At 43.3% G+C, this 16,763-nt stretch overlaps 1 protein-coding gene across 9 annotated transcripts in view; it reads left to right on the forward strand.

The window, feature by feature from the left end:
* IGSF3 (immunoglobulin superfamily member 3) overlaps positions 1-16,763 on the forward strand; it is a 133,580-nt gene that overhangs the window by 21,331 nt on the left and 95,486 nt on the right. For all 9 annotated transcript variants that reach the window (XM_077342289.1, XM_077342288.1, XM_077342294.1 and 6 more), the window contains one exon: positions 14,387-14,764. In XM_077342289.1, the coding sequence (XP_077198404.1) occupies positions 14,387-14,764 (378 nt within the window). The remainder of the gene's footprint in view (positions 1-14,386; positions 14,765-16,763) is intronic.

Raw genomic sequence — 16,763 nt, forward strand, 5'->3', positions numbered from 1 at the left:
CAGAGGAGGGCAATGAAAATGTGAGTGGTTTGGAGATCAAGAAATGTGAGGAAAGGTTGAGGGAGTGTGGTTTTGTTTAGCCTGGAGAGAAGACTGGGATGGTAGGTGAATTTCCTCCAGGGCAGGCTGGATTCTGGAAGTTTTTGAGGGTGGGATCACTTGGGCATGAAATTGGGGTCACTGTGGGTGGGCATGTAGTTGTGAGTGCCTGCATTGTCCAGGGATTGGACTAAATGACCCTGTATTTCCCTTCCAACAATATGATTCTAAGACATATAAGAAGTCTGAGGTGATATGATAGCCATCTTCAAATACTTGAAGGGCTGTCATGCAGAGGATGAAGAAGAATTGTATTCTAGATTGGGCCAGAGCCAGGGGGTCAAAAGTAATTCAAAAGAATTTTCAGTTAAGCATCTGGAAGACGTTCTGATGGTTAGAGCAGTTCCTCAGTGGAACAAGCTTCCTTGGGAGGTAGTGGGCTCTCCTTTGGAAAATTTTAAGCAGAGGATAGATAGCCATCTGACGAATGCTAACTCTGGGAACTTAGTCAGATTGTGAGAAGGCAGTAGGGATTGTGTCGGTGTTTGGCTCTTGTGGATCTTTTTTGCATATCCAGGGAAATGCCATTCTCCACTTTGGGATCGGGAGGCAAATTTCTTCTAGGCCAGGCTGGCCAGGGTTTCTGGTTTTGAGAGGGCATCATCTGAAACTGGGGTCATAGTGGGTGGGCAGGTAGTTCTGAATCTCCTGCATTATGCCGGGGGTTGGACTAAATGACCCTGGTGCAAACCATCCCAAACCAGACCATTCCAAACATTTACAAGACATTTTTGAGAGCTACTTGTACTTTTACTAACACTAGCCAGTGCATCACAAATAGTGGTTGTAAACTTCACCAGACTGGCTGTTAAGAGCCGTATGGAAGGGTGGTATAGAAATCTAAAGAAAGAAAGAAGCATAACTACCTCCCTCCACATGCTCCATAGAAGGTGCTGCTACCCTACATTGTTTTCAAAGGACTAAAGTCAAACCAGAGAATCTCTACAATAATAACTGAGAGTGGGGGAACAGTTTTGCGTGCCAAGCCAAACCAGGGCAATATACAGAGTACCCAGTATAATATTAACAAAGGTTTGAAGAAGAAGAGTTGGTTCTTGTATGCCACTTTTCCCTATCCGAAGGAGGCTCAAAGCGGCTTACAGTTGCCTTCCCATTCCTCTCCCCACAATAGACAACCTGTGGGGTGGGTGAGGCTGAGAAAGCCCTGATATCACTGCTTGGTCAGAACAGCTTTATCAGTGCTGTTGCGAGCCCAAGGTCACCCAGCTGGTTGCATGTGGGGGAGTGCAGAATTGAACCCGGCATGCCAGATTAGAAGTCCGCACTCCTAACCACTACACCAAACTGGCTCTCAGTTTGCTACTGTATTACATTTAAATATCATATCACCAAGCAGAATACAGATGAGAAGGTCTTGAGACCAAGAAATGAAAATAAATGGGGAGATGATACTTAAAAACTAGGTGAAGGGAGACAGAAATGAATGAGAAATTTAAGGGAGGGAAAGGTTGTTTATCTTGCTGCAACAACCTACTATTGCTTACCAAGATTTGTCTGAGCTGGGTGCAAGGAAAGGGAGAGAGAGATGCTAGGCTACTGGAGAAAACGACCTGCAGGCTGGCAATTACTGCAGTGACTGTCTATGAGCATAATCTGTTAATGAGGTTTGCTTGAAAGGGAAGCTTAGCTGATTCTGCTGCTCCAGATTTCCCTGCACCCCTAGTGGCTGCAGCCAGAGCTGGGTTTTTGTTTTTTTTTAATAAAAGGGAAGCCGTTTGGCTTGAGGCTGCAGGATGACCCTGGCTTTGAGGGTACCCTTCAAAAGCCTTCCTTAAACTGTGCCTGTGGTGGACTACCCCACTAATTGGGGACCTGCTTTCAGAAATTAAAATGAAGGGGGGAAAAAACCTGGCCTGATGAGGATGAAGTATGTTCTAGAAAGCATGGAATATTTACAGTAGTTTGGAATGAGTTAAAAAACAATAGAGATGGAGTAACTGGCTGGTTGAACACTATCTGGAGGTCAGTGAAAGGATCCGGATATGCAGACAACTATGGAGGTTGAATTGTGGATCATCTGATAAAGCATTAATGTCTACAGGGCTGCCATTCTGCTTGGGTTTTGCTGCTACATTTTGGAAGAACCTTCTGTTGGGCAGCTGTCTGTCTCAGCCACCCCAGTTAGTCAGGCCTCCAATGTGGGACCTCTTGTTCCACACAGCTGTTCTTTGTATGCAAAGGGCTTTGTGCTGCATGCCTAGGGAAACAACTTTGGTCAGACAGCAGTGGTGGGAATGGCTGAGCCATGGTGTGTGTGTTTGTGTGTACAAGCAAGAGTGTTTATAGAGAGGGGACTATCAATGTATCTGTGCTGGTTTGTTCCACACTATGATTTACTTCCTAGTGTTCTTTTTCAACTTTCTTGGGCTGCTTCTCACAGTCCTCGTCTTTTCAGCAGCAAGCTCATATCACTAATTCCTCACTTTCTGCACAGGTTGATGTGATGTCATGTGGCTGCAGCTCAACAAGTCCTGGTGCTGTTGCCTGGAGAGTTAGCAGTCCATCCCAGGTCTTGGAAAAACTGAAGACTGCTATTCTAGGAGACAAGGAATGTTCAGGGCATTTAAGGGAAAGAAGAGTAAACAAAGGCCAGTGGGGATATTTTATCCTCTGAGAGTGTGTAGTATTATGCAAGGTGGATTCTTTGGGGGGAGATTACCAGTTATTTACCTTCTTCCTCCCAGTTCTGTGAGCCTCCAACCTCTACACTTCTAGTTAAACGGATAGCTTAATATTTTTAAAATGATTATCACTCTTAAATTGCTCTTATTGACAAGCAGCATCCTAAAAACTTAAGGGTAAAATAAACTGTATCATATTCAAAGTGAAAGTGATTAAGTACTAGAAGAACAAGTAATATGAATGAACTAGTAATAAAGCCCGCTGTATGACGAACACAGCGGGCGCTAGAAACTTACAGTTTGGCGCGTCCCCCGGCGGTGGCTCTCTGTGGCGTCGGGCCACCGGGCAGGGAGCCCCTGGCAGCCATGCTCTGCGCGGCTGCCGGGGGCTCCCTCGGGAGCAGCCTGACGCGAAGCGCCTCTCGCCGCGTCAGGCCGGGAGCAACTGCGAGCTGCGCTGTGCGCGGCTCGCAGTTGCTGGGGCTGGGAATCAGAGGGACCAATCGGCAGGCGCAAAGCGCCTGCCAATTGGTCCCTCCAATTGTCTGTCCAGAGGAAGGGTCCAATCCGGACCCTTCCTCATCACGGACACATCCCGCCCCAGAGCCCCTTAGCGTTTTATTTAGTCTGCAGCGCCCGCGGCGCCGCAGGCGGTGTTTAGATGCCTCGGCAGTAAGGGATATAGCAATGTATCACATGGACCTGTTTTTTAAAATGTATTTGATTGGTTTGCATCTCATCCTCTCATTTTAAAAGTTTCCATGTTGCAAAATTATGGGAGGCACAGTGTAAAACACCAAGTGATGCCTGTTGGTTTGACTGTAATAAGAGCATGGATAGAACTGGGAGCCTTGGCGTGATCTTGGGCTCCTTGCTATCGATGGGGGCTCAGGTCACGAATGCTGCCTGCCTGGCTTTGTACTATCTTTGCCAGGCGTGGGAGCTAGTCCCTTACTTTCTGGGGAAGGGTTTTATTCACAGACCTGCTATTAGGGATGTATTCTAACACACAGGATCAAAAATGGAACAAACTGTAATATTATTAAAAATATATTTCAGGAAGCAATACTCAGATCTAACATACAGAAGGGAATGTTGCCAGTTCTGCAGACGGATGTCCCTTTTGCTGAAGTGGATATTGCCTATGAAGCAGATATTTAACGTGGCACATTTCCAGTTTTCCTCTTCCCCAGCCCTGTGTGCCAGAATTTGGCACTGTCATTTTAGGACCCGAAGGACAGCTTCCTGTCTTCCCTGTTAATGTCAGTGTCTGATTGCTCCTAGTTGTTCATTGCAAGTATTTCAGGAGATACTTCAGGAGATACCTGTGGTTTTATACACTTGCTGAATAGAGTTCCGTCCCTTTTCTGATCAGAGTGAGGTATACCTTAGTCTCCTCCAGGACCTGTACCATTTTCTCTCTCCAGAGCCTCCAGATGCTTCAGCTTTCAGAGAAAATCAACTGCTCCAGGCTAGTTTCTAAGCTAGTTCTATGCCTTCTACAAGTTTCTGGATATTGTATTGCTGTAAATTAGTGGTATTCAATAGCTTCTCGAGAGCTACAGTCTCTGTTACCATCACCCAAAAGAGGCACATGATCCGTAAATAGAATAATATAACTATTAAATATATAAATGTAACCTTTCAGTTTTCATTGCCATCTATTAATAGGTGTATTTATACAATTCATAGGCTTAGACAATACAAAGTTACATAAATGCAAAATTCAGTAAAATGCAGGCTTTAAGGTAAAATACAAAGAGAAATCCTTGAGTTTAAAATCCCAAAATTTACATGTAGCAGATTTACAACAAAACAAATTATAAGCCATGATCCGTCCTGACTCACAGTGTGAAAGGCAGACTTTGAATAAATAAATCAGGAGGGAATTAATAAATCAGGAGGCAAAGATGGTCTCAACTCCATATATAATGTTGACTAGTTTGTAGAGTATGAGAGTAACAAGGACAAAACCTTTGCTCATGCAAGCCTGCTGTGATTTATGCTGGAAAAAGAGCTGGAATGCAAAGATGCTAGTAAAGGGTTCTCCCTTGAGATCCACGAGGATGTCTTAGTGGGTGTTTTCCCGCCACTTTAGCAGGGAGGCAGGACTTAATTTTAACTTCCTGTCCTGCGCTATGGGAGATGCCCTGCTTCAGTCTTCTTCCTGCCTCTCAGGGAGTGACAAGGCTGACGAACCTCTCCAGCTAGCTGAGTAGTTATTTAATGGTTACTGATTTAAATGGTTAGAATTGTTATCTCGTTGTTTGTTAGTTGAATTATGAATAGTTATACAGTTGAATAATTTATTTAAAAAAAAAACCTTTAATAATTTTGTTTGTTAGTTTTAGCCCTGTTAAGATTTGATTGTTATAACTGAGAAGTCTTTTTAGGACGTAGTTTTTAGTGGTGCCTGCCATATTAAGTGAGCAAATTAGTAAAGTCCCGTAGAGCAGTGGTTCCCAACCTTTTTATCACCGGGGACCACTCACTGGGGACCACTCAACGCCTTTTACTGAGGCCCGGTGGAGGTGAGGGTAGTTTACTCCTCTACTCTCAACCACTGCCCTAACGCTCTCTGATCGCTATGGCAATGTTTAAACATCCCTTCAAAATATGATACAGACACGCCACAACAATGAACATAAGGAACATTTTATTTTCATGGAAATTTTAACTCATGACAATGACAAATCAATGGGAACCCTGAGCTTGTTTCTCTGCAATGAGATAGTCCCATCTGGGAGTGATGGGAGACAATGACACCCAAAGTGTGTTGTAAAGGGCCGGGTGGATGAAGTAAAGGGCCGGGGGGGGGGAGGCGTTTTTCGAGGCCCACCTCCAATTAGCCGAAGGACCACATGTGGTCCGCGGCCCACAGATTGGGGATCGCTACCATAGAGCAGTGGTCCCCAACCTTTTTATCACCGGGGACCGGTCAATACCTGACAATTTTATTGAGGCCCGGGAGGGGGCTAGTCTTTTGCCCAGGGGCGTCGCCACCGCCTGAGCCCCTGCTCCACTTGCTTTCCTGCTGGCACCCCTGACTTCCCACCACCCACTGGTGAGCACTGACAGCAGCAGCTGCGCAGTGCCACGCCAAGGGGTAGCTGCAGCCACGGCAGCCGCTGGAGAACACCAAAGGTGAGCCAGCGGCAGAGAAGCAGGGCAGCCCCCGAAGCAGCAGCCGGGGAGGAGGATGAGGAGCCATGGACCGGTACCGACTGATCCATGGACCGGTACCAGTCCCCGGACCGGGGGTTGGGGACCACTGCCGTAGAGAAGCCGGACGTTTTGGTTGCATGTTGACTCGTGAGGAGCACTCGGAGGACTTCTCTTCTGATGACAACTCTCTAGCCCCCATCATGCCACCTTCATCTGTGGGCACGGTCATCAGCAATCTGTTCTGGGCAGGAGTGGAGATGAGCATGTGGATGCGCTGCCCGCCAAGAGGCCTCATGGCGCAAATCGGGCCTCTAGCACAGCCCAATGGGCTCTGTGGACAGCAGCAGCCATTTTGAAGAGTGCATGTCTACTTTGGTGCACCAGATAAGTGCTGAGTCCCATCTGGCTAAATCCAAACCTCAATCCGGGACAGAGCTTTACAATGGTCTGAATTTGCCCCCTGGGTTTTTCAACCTTTTAAGGGCAGTCATGGTTGAGGAAATAGAGTAATATGACAAGGAAAAACTAGAGGACCCCTTCTACCTCCCATGTAGAAGGGGTTCCTTCCTGGCCCACTAAATCTGCCCAAAAGCGACTAAGAGTCAATCCTGATAGATCTCATTGCTCAGATGAAGAAGACCTGGAGTCCTTGGGGCCTTTTTAACGGATGAAGAGTAGTTTGAACCCATAAACGTCTCAGTCTAAGCGCTTCTTTAAAGGGGAAGACCTACCTTTAGATTAACCTTTAGATTAACCAAGGCCTTGGGGGCTTTCACACTGAATGAGTCTGTCCTAGAGGATGAACAGACTGATGCTAAAAAGAAGCCCAGAGGTCCTAAGAGAAAAGGGGAGTACTTCCCAAAGACTGGTCCTCCTCAGGAAGTATTCCCTTTACTCGAGGTATTTGAAAGCAAGATTAGAGTGGAATGGAAGGGACCTTTGATAAACAAACAGGTACCCTCTTTCATCAAAAAAATTGTATGCCTTACCACATTATGGGGAGTCTCCCCTAAAGATTCCATTGATGGATGCTCCTGTGGTTGCCGTACAATCTAGCGGTCTTGTATTGGATGATGGAGAGGGATACCTGCGAGACGCCAAGGATGAGAAGGCTGAAACTGCTATACGCTGCACCCATGCAACGGTAGCTATGGCAATTAAAGTGTCTTCAGTAGGTTCCATTATGAATAGAGCTGGTATAGCCTGATGTAGGAAACTATTGGAACTTGTACCTGAAAGGACAAATGAGTAGTAGAAGGTATCACCAGGGTTCTGAATCACTTTCCGTTTCAGCAGATGCAACACTTGATGCACTGGTATTTGCCACTAGGGCTCTTACCTCAAATGCAGTCACACACCATCTTCTTTGGCTGGCCAGCTGTTTACCAAACTAAAACTGTAGTCATAGCCTACCCATTCATGGGAGACAAATTGTTTGGGGAACATCTGGAAAATATAGTGATTGAAACAAGGGACAAGAAAAAAGCTATGCCAAAGCATGTCAAAAGGGAGCATTCCTCCTTTAGATCCCAGCATACCTTGCCCAGATTTAAATCTAACTACAGAAGAAGAAGAAGAAGAGTTGGTTCTTATATGCCGCTTTTCCCTACCCGAAGGAAGCTCAAAGCGGCTTACAGTCGCCTTCCCATTCCTCTCCCCACAACAAACACCCTGTGGGATGGGTGAGGCTGAGAGAGCCCTGATATCACTGCTCGGTAAGAACAGTTTTATCAGTGCCATGGCGAGCCCAAGGTCACCCAGCTGGTTGCATGCGGGGGAGCACAGAATCGAACCCGGCATGCCAGATTAGAAGTCCGTACTCCTAACCACTACACCAACTGGCTCTACAAAAGAGGCACATGGAATAATAATAATTTTCATTACTCGTTTGAAGTAGGTTACGCTAAGCGTTCCCAAGGTCACCCAAGGTGAGTGCCATGTTTGAGCAAGTATTTGAGCCTGGGTTTCTGAGATTCTAGGCTGATGTTCAGCTGTTGTGCCATTCTGGCCCTCATGTGTTTTTCATTTCTTCTAAAGCAAATCTCATAAACTAAAGAGAGGGAGAGAGAGGTCCCTGCATAGGCAAACCTGTGTTTTTCTTCTTTCTGTTTTCTCCTCCCATCTATTCATTACAATACTGTTTTGACAGTCTCCATTTCTACTGCAGTTCTTGTATTGTTGTATATTGTTCAAGGGTTTGCAGTTGGATGCCAGCTGTGTCACTGATATATTAGCCAGATGCCACCCTTAATTGTATCCCAGCCTTTTAGAAATTACTCTCCCTCTGAGTGCTCTCCATTTTTCCGTGGAGATTAAAAGCATCTGCTAAAATGGGGCCTTATTTAAAGGAAGACATGCACAAATAATAACCCCATAACAATGGCTTGGAATTGATTTTTATTTTGAGTATATATCTTGAAACTCATTCCCTAATTATATCTTTTGTTCAGTAGGGTGCATTTTCTGCTTGTGAAACACACTGTTTTCTGTTTTCCCTGTATGCTGCAGTTTCATATCAAACTTACCTTCAGTGATTTGTTATATTTGTTATAAGGCACTATTGATCTCCAGTGCAAAAAACCTAATTCCATGTGCATTAAATTGGCTTAATTTCTTATAAATGTGCTTTTGGCGTATTATTCAATCTAGCATAATTGGCAGCAAAATAGCCTTTTAGTCTCCCTTTTCAGTATCCATTAGGTTAAAATTATTTTTTTCCTTGTCTTCCTTTTAAACCATGTACTTTCATAATGAGGGAATATATAATTTAGAGCAGCAGTGTGTTTTGCCCTATCTAATAGTTTGAATTGCACTCCATCTGTTCAGCTACATGGTCTGCTGGATCTGCTGAGCCATTTTTCACAATTTATTTTAGAGCTGGTAAGAACACTCTCTCTTGGACCTGTTCCAAAGCTTCTGGTGGGAAAACTTCATTTCTGGAGTCTATTGTCCAATGGGAAAAGCGAACTGAGGCAACAATCCCTGGATACCAACTATTTCTCTCTCTCAAACAGAAGATTAAATACTTTATTGCAGTGTTATTTTAAAAAAAAAACCTTTGGCAATGGCTTATAGTGCAACTGTTGTGAGAGCTGAGTTGATTGGCTTCATTATATGATCATATACTGCTGGTAATTCAGTAGCTGAGAAAAGATCTCTGTAGTTTCCAAATTTCAGTGAGATACCTGTGAATTGTTGGCTTCTTTGCCACTGTGCCAAGAACTACAGGCAATACACAGTTGCTACTCAGTGAAGCAGGTAACAGCTATCTTGTTAATCCCCCTCTTCCAAAGGTAGTACTCCCTCTAGATCCCAGAAGTAAAGGGTGATGAAACAGACTTGCTTTTTGTTAATTGGACATTCTTTTCCGTAATTTTTGGATTAAGATTTGCACCTTCTGGCAAGCCTGGCCAAGTGGTTCAGTTTTGGGGGGTAGTACAACGTAAGAAAGAACTATAACTCTGTCAGGTCAGACATTCCCATTTCTTGTAGAAGATTATTTGTGATTAGAACTGTGTGATTTCATCCAGACTTCCTGTTGTTAGGTGCGAAGTTGTGTCCGACCCATCGTGACCCCATGGACAATGATCCTCCAGTCCTTCCTGTCCTCTACCATTCTTTGAAGTACACTTAAGTTTGCACCGACTGCTTCAGTGACTCCATCCAGCCACCTCATTCTCTGTCACCCAGATTATGTTGCCTTAAATATGTTGAACCAATGAAGGCACTAGACTGAGTAGGAAGCAAATATATATTAAAATGAGTGGTAGTTTTGACAAGAAAGTTGTTGTGATGCTGTTCAACAGACACACTTTACAGGTCAAGCTGCATTTTCTAACTTTTTGACATAGGAATGCATGTTCTCCATGCTTACCTATTTCCTAATATACTGATATTAGGTAAATGTTGCTCTTCATGTTTTATTTTTGAGGCACAGGGATGCTTGTGCAAGTCTTGCGTGTTAAAAAATAACAATGTGGACAAGATGGAAACTCTGCCAAGAAACTGGAGTGCCTGTAATAGCTTGTAAACTGAGAGTAGCTGCTGGGATTAAAAACAAAATGAAACTGGATGTTCATCTGCTTGATTTAGCCGAACTTTCATGTGTAATCTTCATTACAACTCTTTGCTTTAGCATGATTTTAAAATCATCCTTCTGAGTTTAATTGCTGCCTAACAGAATTGTTAGCAGTGACTTTGATGTTCTATTCTTGTAGTGTCCTCTGGATCGAGGCACAACCACTTCTTCTACAACCGCTGAATGTGATTCTCACATAAAATGCCACCTTTATAGTGTAGGAAGTTAGTGAAAAAATATTTCACAACAAACTACTAGCTGCATATCTCTGGTAGAGGTTAATTTAATCTAGAAGTTGGCCAGCCTAGGGCCCATTATGCACGGCCGCCGAAACGGCGATTTCGGGTCACATGGAAAACGCGGAGGGGGAAGACGCGACGCACACCGATTATGCACAGGGCGGGGCACGACAGCGGCAAAACCCAGAGTAACCGATTATGCACGCGGCGATCCGGGCGCCACTTCTGGTTGCGCCCCGGTCACCTGGAAGCTGCGCTTTCTTCCGCGTTTCGCTAACGCAGCTTTTTCGGCGGCATGCACCAAAGCTGCGGCCGGTTGCAGCCGGCACCGTGTGTTATCGGTGATTTTAGTCGCCACCATTCCACCCCGAATGTGCGCTAAATCCCCTGTGCATAATGGGTCTAAATGATGCAGGGACAGAGCTGGCATCACTGAGTTCAGCAGGGATTACTCACAAGAAAACGTATATAGCAATTTTTCAGTATTAAAAAGTTAATGAGATAGTCGTCAGATATATCTCTTCAAAGAATCTTTACTATGTGGATCAGATGTAGCCTTTGTTGATGATTTATGGGGCTTTGTCCCTTCAAGTGTAACCATCATCTGTAAGTACCACATATATTCTCACAATGCCCTTGAAAAATGTGAAAAGTTTTATTTTCAGGTGGGTTGATGTTTTTGTCCCAAACACAAGATCTTAAAGGCTATCACAAAAATTTTCATCTGTCTGGTAGATTGTATGTGTACATATACTGCATATTTTACTAAATATATGAACTGCAGAGAGATGAAAATGATTTTCCATATTTAATTTTGACTGGTATGGTCTTATATTAAGAATTCCACACCCTGCTTCTTCAGTTTAGGAAGTGTTAGCTCCTCAGTCTTCTTCAGACAAAACAAATTGATAGAAGATACCAAGACTTTTGGGACTTCATCATAACAGTGTGATTATTCATTAGTGAACACCTTGATATTGTATCAGGATTTATCTTTTGATTAAGTATGTATAATCAGTATTTTAATCAATCTTGGTTTTTCAGTACACACAGCGGTAAAAATTAACCCGAAGAACAGTTATCAAATGCATTTTTAATGTTTTAGAAAATTCAAATTGACAGTTTAAATTAACTTTTTGATAATATGCCAATGTTTTACTGCACACAGTGGAAAACAGGATCATACATAGCATGACTTCCTCATATGAATGGTAAAATGTAACAAAAGGGCTTGTGAGTGACATGCATGCACAGACATATGTACGCTAAAAGGCAATTAGAGAACTTTAGCCTCATTAAGCGACATTTGAATTCAGACTGTAGCTCTGCTCCTTGAAGTCTGGAAGTTAACTATTAACTATGGCCATTAGATTTTAGTCTTTTAATCTCAATCAGTTAATGCAATTTTATGTTAGTCTACTTCAAAGTAAGTGTGCATAAGATTTTAGCACTGTTTGATTAATCTGTGAAAGTAAATTTTCATTGCTGTAGATGCTAGTTAAAAGTGTATATGGTTCTGGTAAGTTTCCTTTAAAAAGAATATGTAAGAAGGTATTAAAGATAAATGGAAATTTTGTGTATTGCATTAAACTAGCTTCTATGTTCTTTAGTAATTTGAAAGGATGCATATAGTGAACTTTTGATAATATGCCTGTGTATTGAATTTAATCAGTTAAAAGGCTAAGTGCTAAAATGAATTAATTGACTGATAGTACTAACAATTTCTATTCCAAATAATTTGAGCAGTTTCATATGGATTGCTGCCTCTTGGAGGCAATTATAAGAAATCTGGATTAAGCATCTAGTTCCTGGGAACTGTATTGTTAATTGAACAAGGCTTTATAGTACAGGGATTACAGAAGAAGATTCTATTGAGCAATTCTTCCTTTTCCCCATCACAGTTGTGATGTTCTAATAGCTTTTAGTACTTTCTCTGCTTTACACAATGCACTTGTTATTTTTTCCTGTAGGAAGGCTTCAGAGTCAGCTGTTACATCTTTTGACAGAAACATACTCATCTGAGAGTTTGTAGAAATGAAGGATTTGAATGGAAAAGGGAGTAATTACTAAGAATTTTGAGCTCAGGTGCTGCAATTAAGAAGCTTCTGTTCACAGTTTTTCTAATTGTTACCATAAAGGAATCTTAAACATCCCTGGGGGAAAATACATGTAGTTTGTATGTGTATTTGTGCTTTTCCTTGAGGCCTGTACTAGTAGTGAAAGCAGTCAATGCTCTTCTGCCATGTCCCCTTTCTTGCTGGTCTGAAGCAGCAGAACAAAGTTCGAGTCCAATAGCATCTTTAAGACCAAAAAAGTGATAAGCTTTCGTGTACATGCACATATCAAAATTGAAGTTACCAGGCCCTAAATATAGTTGGAGGATGAACAGTAAATTAGCTTAAGGCATAATAAAGGTGTTTTAACACATGGAAGGACAAACTGGAATAACAAGTTTAGTTTATATGATCACTATTTGTTTGGGTTTAATTCTGGGGGGGGATGACAGTGAAGGAAATAAATCAAAGAATCATAGAGTTGGAAGGAACCTCCTGGGTCATCTAGTCCACTCTCTTGCACTATGCAGGACACTCACAACCCTATCACTCATCCACTGTAACCTGCCATCCCTTTAAGCCTTCACAGAATCAGCCTCTCTGTCAGATGGCTGTCCAGCCTCTGTTTAAAAATTCCCAAAGACAGAGACCCCCACCCCCCGGGAAGCCTGTTCCACTGATAAACCGCTCTGACTGTCAGGAACTTCTTCCGTATGTTTAAACGGAATTTCTTTTGAATTAATTTCATCCCATTGGTTCTGGTCCGTTCCTCCGGGACAAGAGAGAACAATTTGGCTCCATCCTCCATACAGCACCCTTTTAAATACTTGGAGATAACTATTGGATCCCCCCCCCCTCAGTCATCTCTCCAGTCTAAACAGACCAAGCTCCCCCAACCTTTCCTCATACTTCTTGGTCTCCAAACCCCTCACCATCTTTGTTGCCCTCCTCTGGACACACTCTAGTTTGTCTACATCCCCCTTCAACTGTGGTGCCCAAAACTGAACACAGTACTCCAAGTGAAGCCAAACCAGAGCAGAGTAAAGCAGTACAATCACCTCCCGTGATCTGGACATGATACTCTGCTTGATACAGCCCAAAATACCTTTTGCTTTTTTAGCCACTGAGTCACACTTCTGACTCATGTTCAATGTATGGTCTACTGAGACTCCTAGATTCTTTTCGCACTACCAAGACAAGTCTTCCCTATTCTATATTGGTGTATATGGTTTTTCTTACTAAATGCTGAACTTTACATTTGTCCCTATTGAATTTCATTTTATTCAGTTTAGACCAGATCTCAAGCCTATTAAGATCATCCTGTATTCTGATTCTGATTCTGTCTTCTGTTGTGTTTGCTACCCCTCCCATTTTAGTGTCATCTGCAAATTTAATAAGTATCCCCTCTAATCCCTCATCCAAATCATTTACAAGAATGTTGAGCAACACAGGTCCCAGGACAGATCCCTGAGGTACTCCAGTTGTCATACTTTTCCAAGAGGCTGCTGAACCATTAACAAGTACCCTCTGGATAAGAGTTGTCAACCAGTTATCGATCCATCTGACAGAATTAGGATCCATACCACATTTTACCAGCTTGTCAACAAGACAAAAAAGAGTGGTTGGGTATGCTCCTGAGGTTGGAGGCTGAGAGAAGGGATGAGGGGTGGGTAAATCACAGGCAAGAAATTTAATTTACTTTCATAGATGTTTGCATCACCTGGGATATCCTTGCTTTTATTGGCATTAAAAGCAAAATGTCTTGACTTCTAAGTACACAGTTGGTTTTGCAGGTAGGAAATCTGAATAGGCATGGGCAAGGATCTGGTCCCTTGCTTATGGATTGTTTCTTTTGTAAAATCGGCATAGATTATCCCGTTTGTAGTAACTGTTTTTATAGGAAAGAAAATATACTTCAATCTGTCCTCATTTCTGCAGGGGCATTTTACTTGCTTTAAGGTATTGCTTTTGGAACAGTTGGAGAAATGTGTAGCCAGAGATGCTGCTTGAAACTTGTAGCTTAGATACTAACTTGCCAGCTTAGTTTATGAACTTGTTTTATTAACAAATTCGCTCAACTTATTCTCCCTTTTATGTTTTTTTTTCCAGGATCAATATTTGCGCAGCGTCAAGTCGCAGTTCAAGAAGGCCCACTATACCGCACAGAAAACTCCCACATCACCATTTGGTGCAATGTCAGTGATTACCAAGGACCATCAGAACAGAATTTTCAGTGGTCCATATATCTCCCATCTCTCCCAGAAAGGGAGGTACAAATTGTCAGCACTATGGACCCATCTTTCCCTTATGCTATTTACACCCAGCGTGTCAGGAGTGGAGAAATATACGTGGAGAAGATCCAAGGGGATTCCGCTCTGCTGCACATCACAGAGCTCCAAGACAGGGACACTGGTGTGTATGAATGCCACACACCCACCACTGATGAAAGATACTTTGGAAGTTACAGTGCCAAGATGAAGCTAATAGGTAAGATCTTTGTTTTACAGGTCTTTGTTACCATGGATGGGGCCTTTATCTTGAGTCCTTTTCAAATTTCTTATAGCTCCCTAATTCACTAAGGTATTAAGGTGGCTGAGAGAGTAAATTGAAGCTATGAAGAAGATGGTGGTTGACGAGAGCTGCCAAAAGCAAATTCTATACCAAAGGTGTCAAAATAGTGAGGAAAGAAATGTCCAGGGCTGGATCAGCAGGCTGGTCATCCTGTTTGCAATGTGACAGTAAATTTGTCCTATTCAAAATTGCCTGATAAATGTGGAAAAGCAGTGTTCCCCAAATAGGTACCTTCTATGAACACTGCTCTTCAAACTATAACTCAGTCCTGAACCTCATTCTCTGTTTGATTGTGATCACTTTTAACATTGATGATAGTTCAGAACTTGTTAGAATTTTGTAAATTTTTGCCTTTAGTTAGTGTTTGGATGAGAGTGCACAAGACAGTCTAAGTTTGCTGTGTAGAGGCAGACAATGACAAATCACCTCTGAACATCTCTTGCCTCGAAAATCCTACAGGGTCACTATAACTTAATGGCAAATAATAATATTCAGAGTTTTCTAGGCTATGAAATGATTGAAGAAGTGATTGACAAATACTTTGTAAAAGTAAAAGAAGACAAAATCCTAGCAGTTATCAATAAATTAGTAGAATAGCAAAAGCAATACAACCCATTCTTGGAAGTTCTAACTCCTTTGAACTCGCTTATTAGTTTCTTAAAAATGGCCGCAAGTCTTGGAATATTTGAAATATGGTGACTTGAATTTGGAGACAAAATATAAGTTGGAAGTTTTTAGCAGTTTTAAGCAGAGGCTAGATAGCCAACATAAATGTTGATTCTGTGAACTTAGGCAGATTGTGACTGGGTGGGCAGAGGGGATTGTGTATGAGTTTGGCTCTTATGGCCCTTTCTTGCATGGCCAGGAAATGCTGATCGCCACTTTGGGGTCAGAAGGTGAATTTCCTCCAGACCAGATTGACCAAAGATTCTGTTTTTTGGGGTGGTGGGCATCATCTAGGCATGGAATTAGGGTCATTGTGAGTGGACAAATAGTTGTGAAATTCTTGCATTTTGCTGGAGATCCTGGAGGTCTTTTCCATCTCTGTGATTTTATGATTCTGTATAGCAGTGGTCCCCAACCTTTATTAGGCTGGGGACCGGCAGGGCATCGGGCCACGCCCGCGGGGACCACGCCCGCGCGGGCCACGCCCACGCTTCAGGCCGCGCCCGCACATCGAGCCACGCCCGGCCGCGCCCGCAAGCCGCGCCCGCGAGCCACGCCCGCAGATCAGGCCACGCCCGCAGATCGGGCCGCGAGCCACGCCCGCGGATCGGGCCGCACCCACGGGCCGCGCCGGCGCGGCCTGCATGGGCGCAGCCCAGCCCTGATTCCCTCTCCCCGCCCTCCCGCAGTAAGAAGCTTCCCGGACCGCAAGCTTGCGGCCTGGGAAGTTTTTTACTGCGGGGGGGGCGGGGAGAGGGAGCCGCGGCCCGGCGCCATGGCCTTTGTGGCCTGGCGCCGGGCCGCGGCCCGCAGGTTGGGGACCACTGCTGTATAGGATGACTCTTATTTTAGTCTGGGTTTTTAAGTTATATTAGCCTCAAAACTCAGATGGGATAGAAACATTAAAAACATTAATACCCTAACCCCCCCTTCCCCGGCAAAAGTTCAAGTATGGCCCTGAAAATAAATGAAAAAATGCCATACTTATTTTCTGGCCATCAGTTGGAATGTCCACACACTTGAGTGTATGTGTGTGTGTGTGGGGGGGGGGGTTCTTTTTGCTTCACTTTGAAAAGATGTTCTGAGACATCAAGGAGGTCCAGTTTAGAAGTCACTTGCAATTTTGAATATCAGCTGATAATGTAATATCAAAACTTCTGATATATGAATATTATACCAGCAATTTAAAATTATCAAGACTGATGAGATCTATTTTCTGAAATGAATTTTAATGTTCAGATATTATCTT

This window comes from Paroedura picta, chromosome 6 (genome assembly GCF_049243985.1).
Source record: "Paroedura picta isolate Pp20150507F chromosome 6, Ppicta_v3.0, whole genome shotgun sequence".
NCBI lineage: Eukaryota > Metazoa > Chordata > Lepidosauria > Squamata > Gekkonidae > Paroedura > Paroedura picta.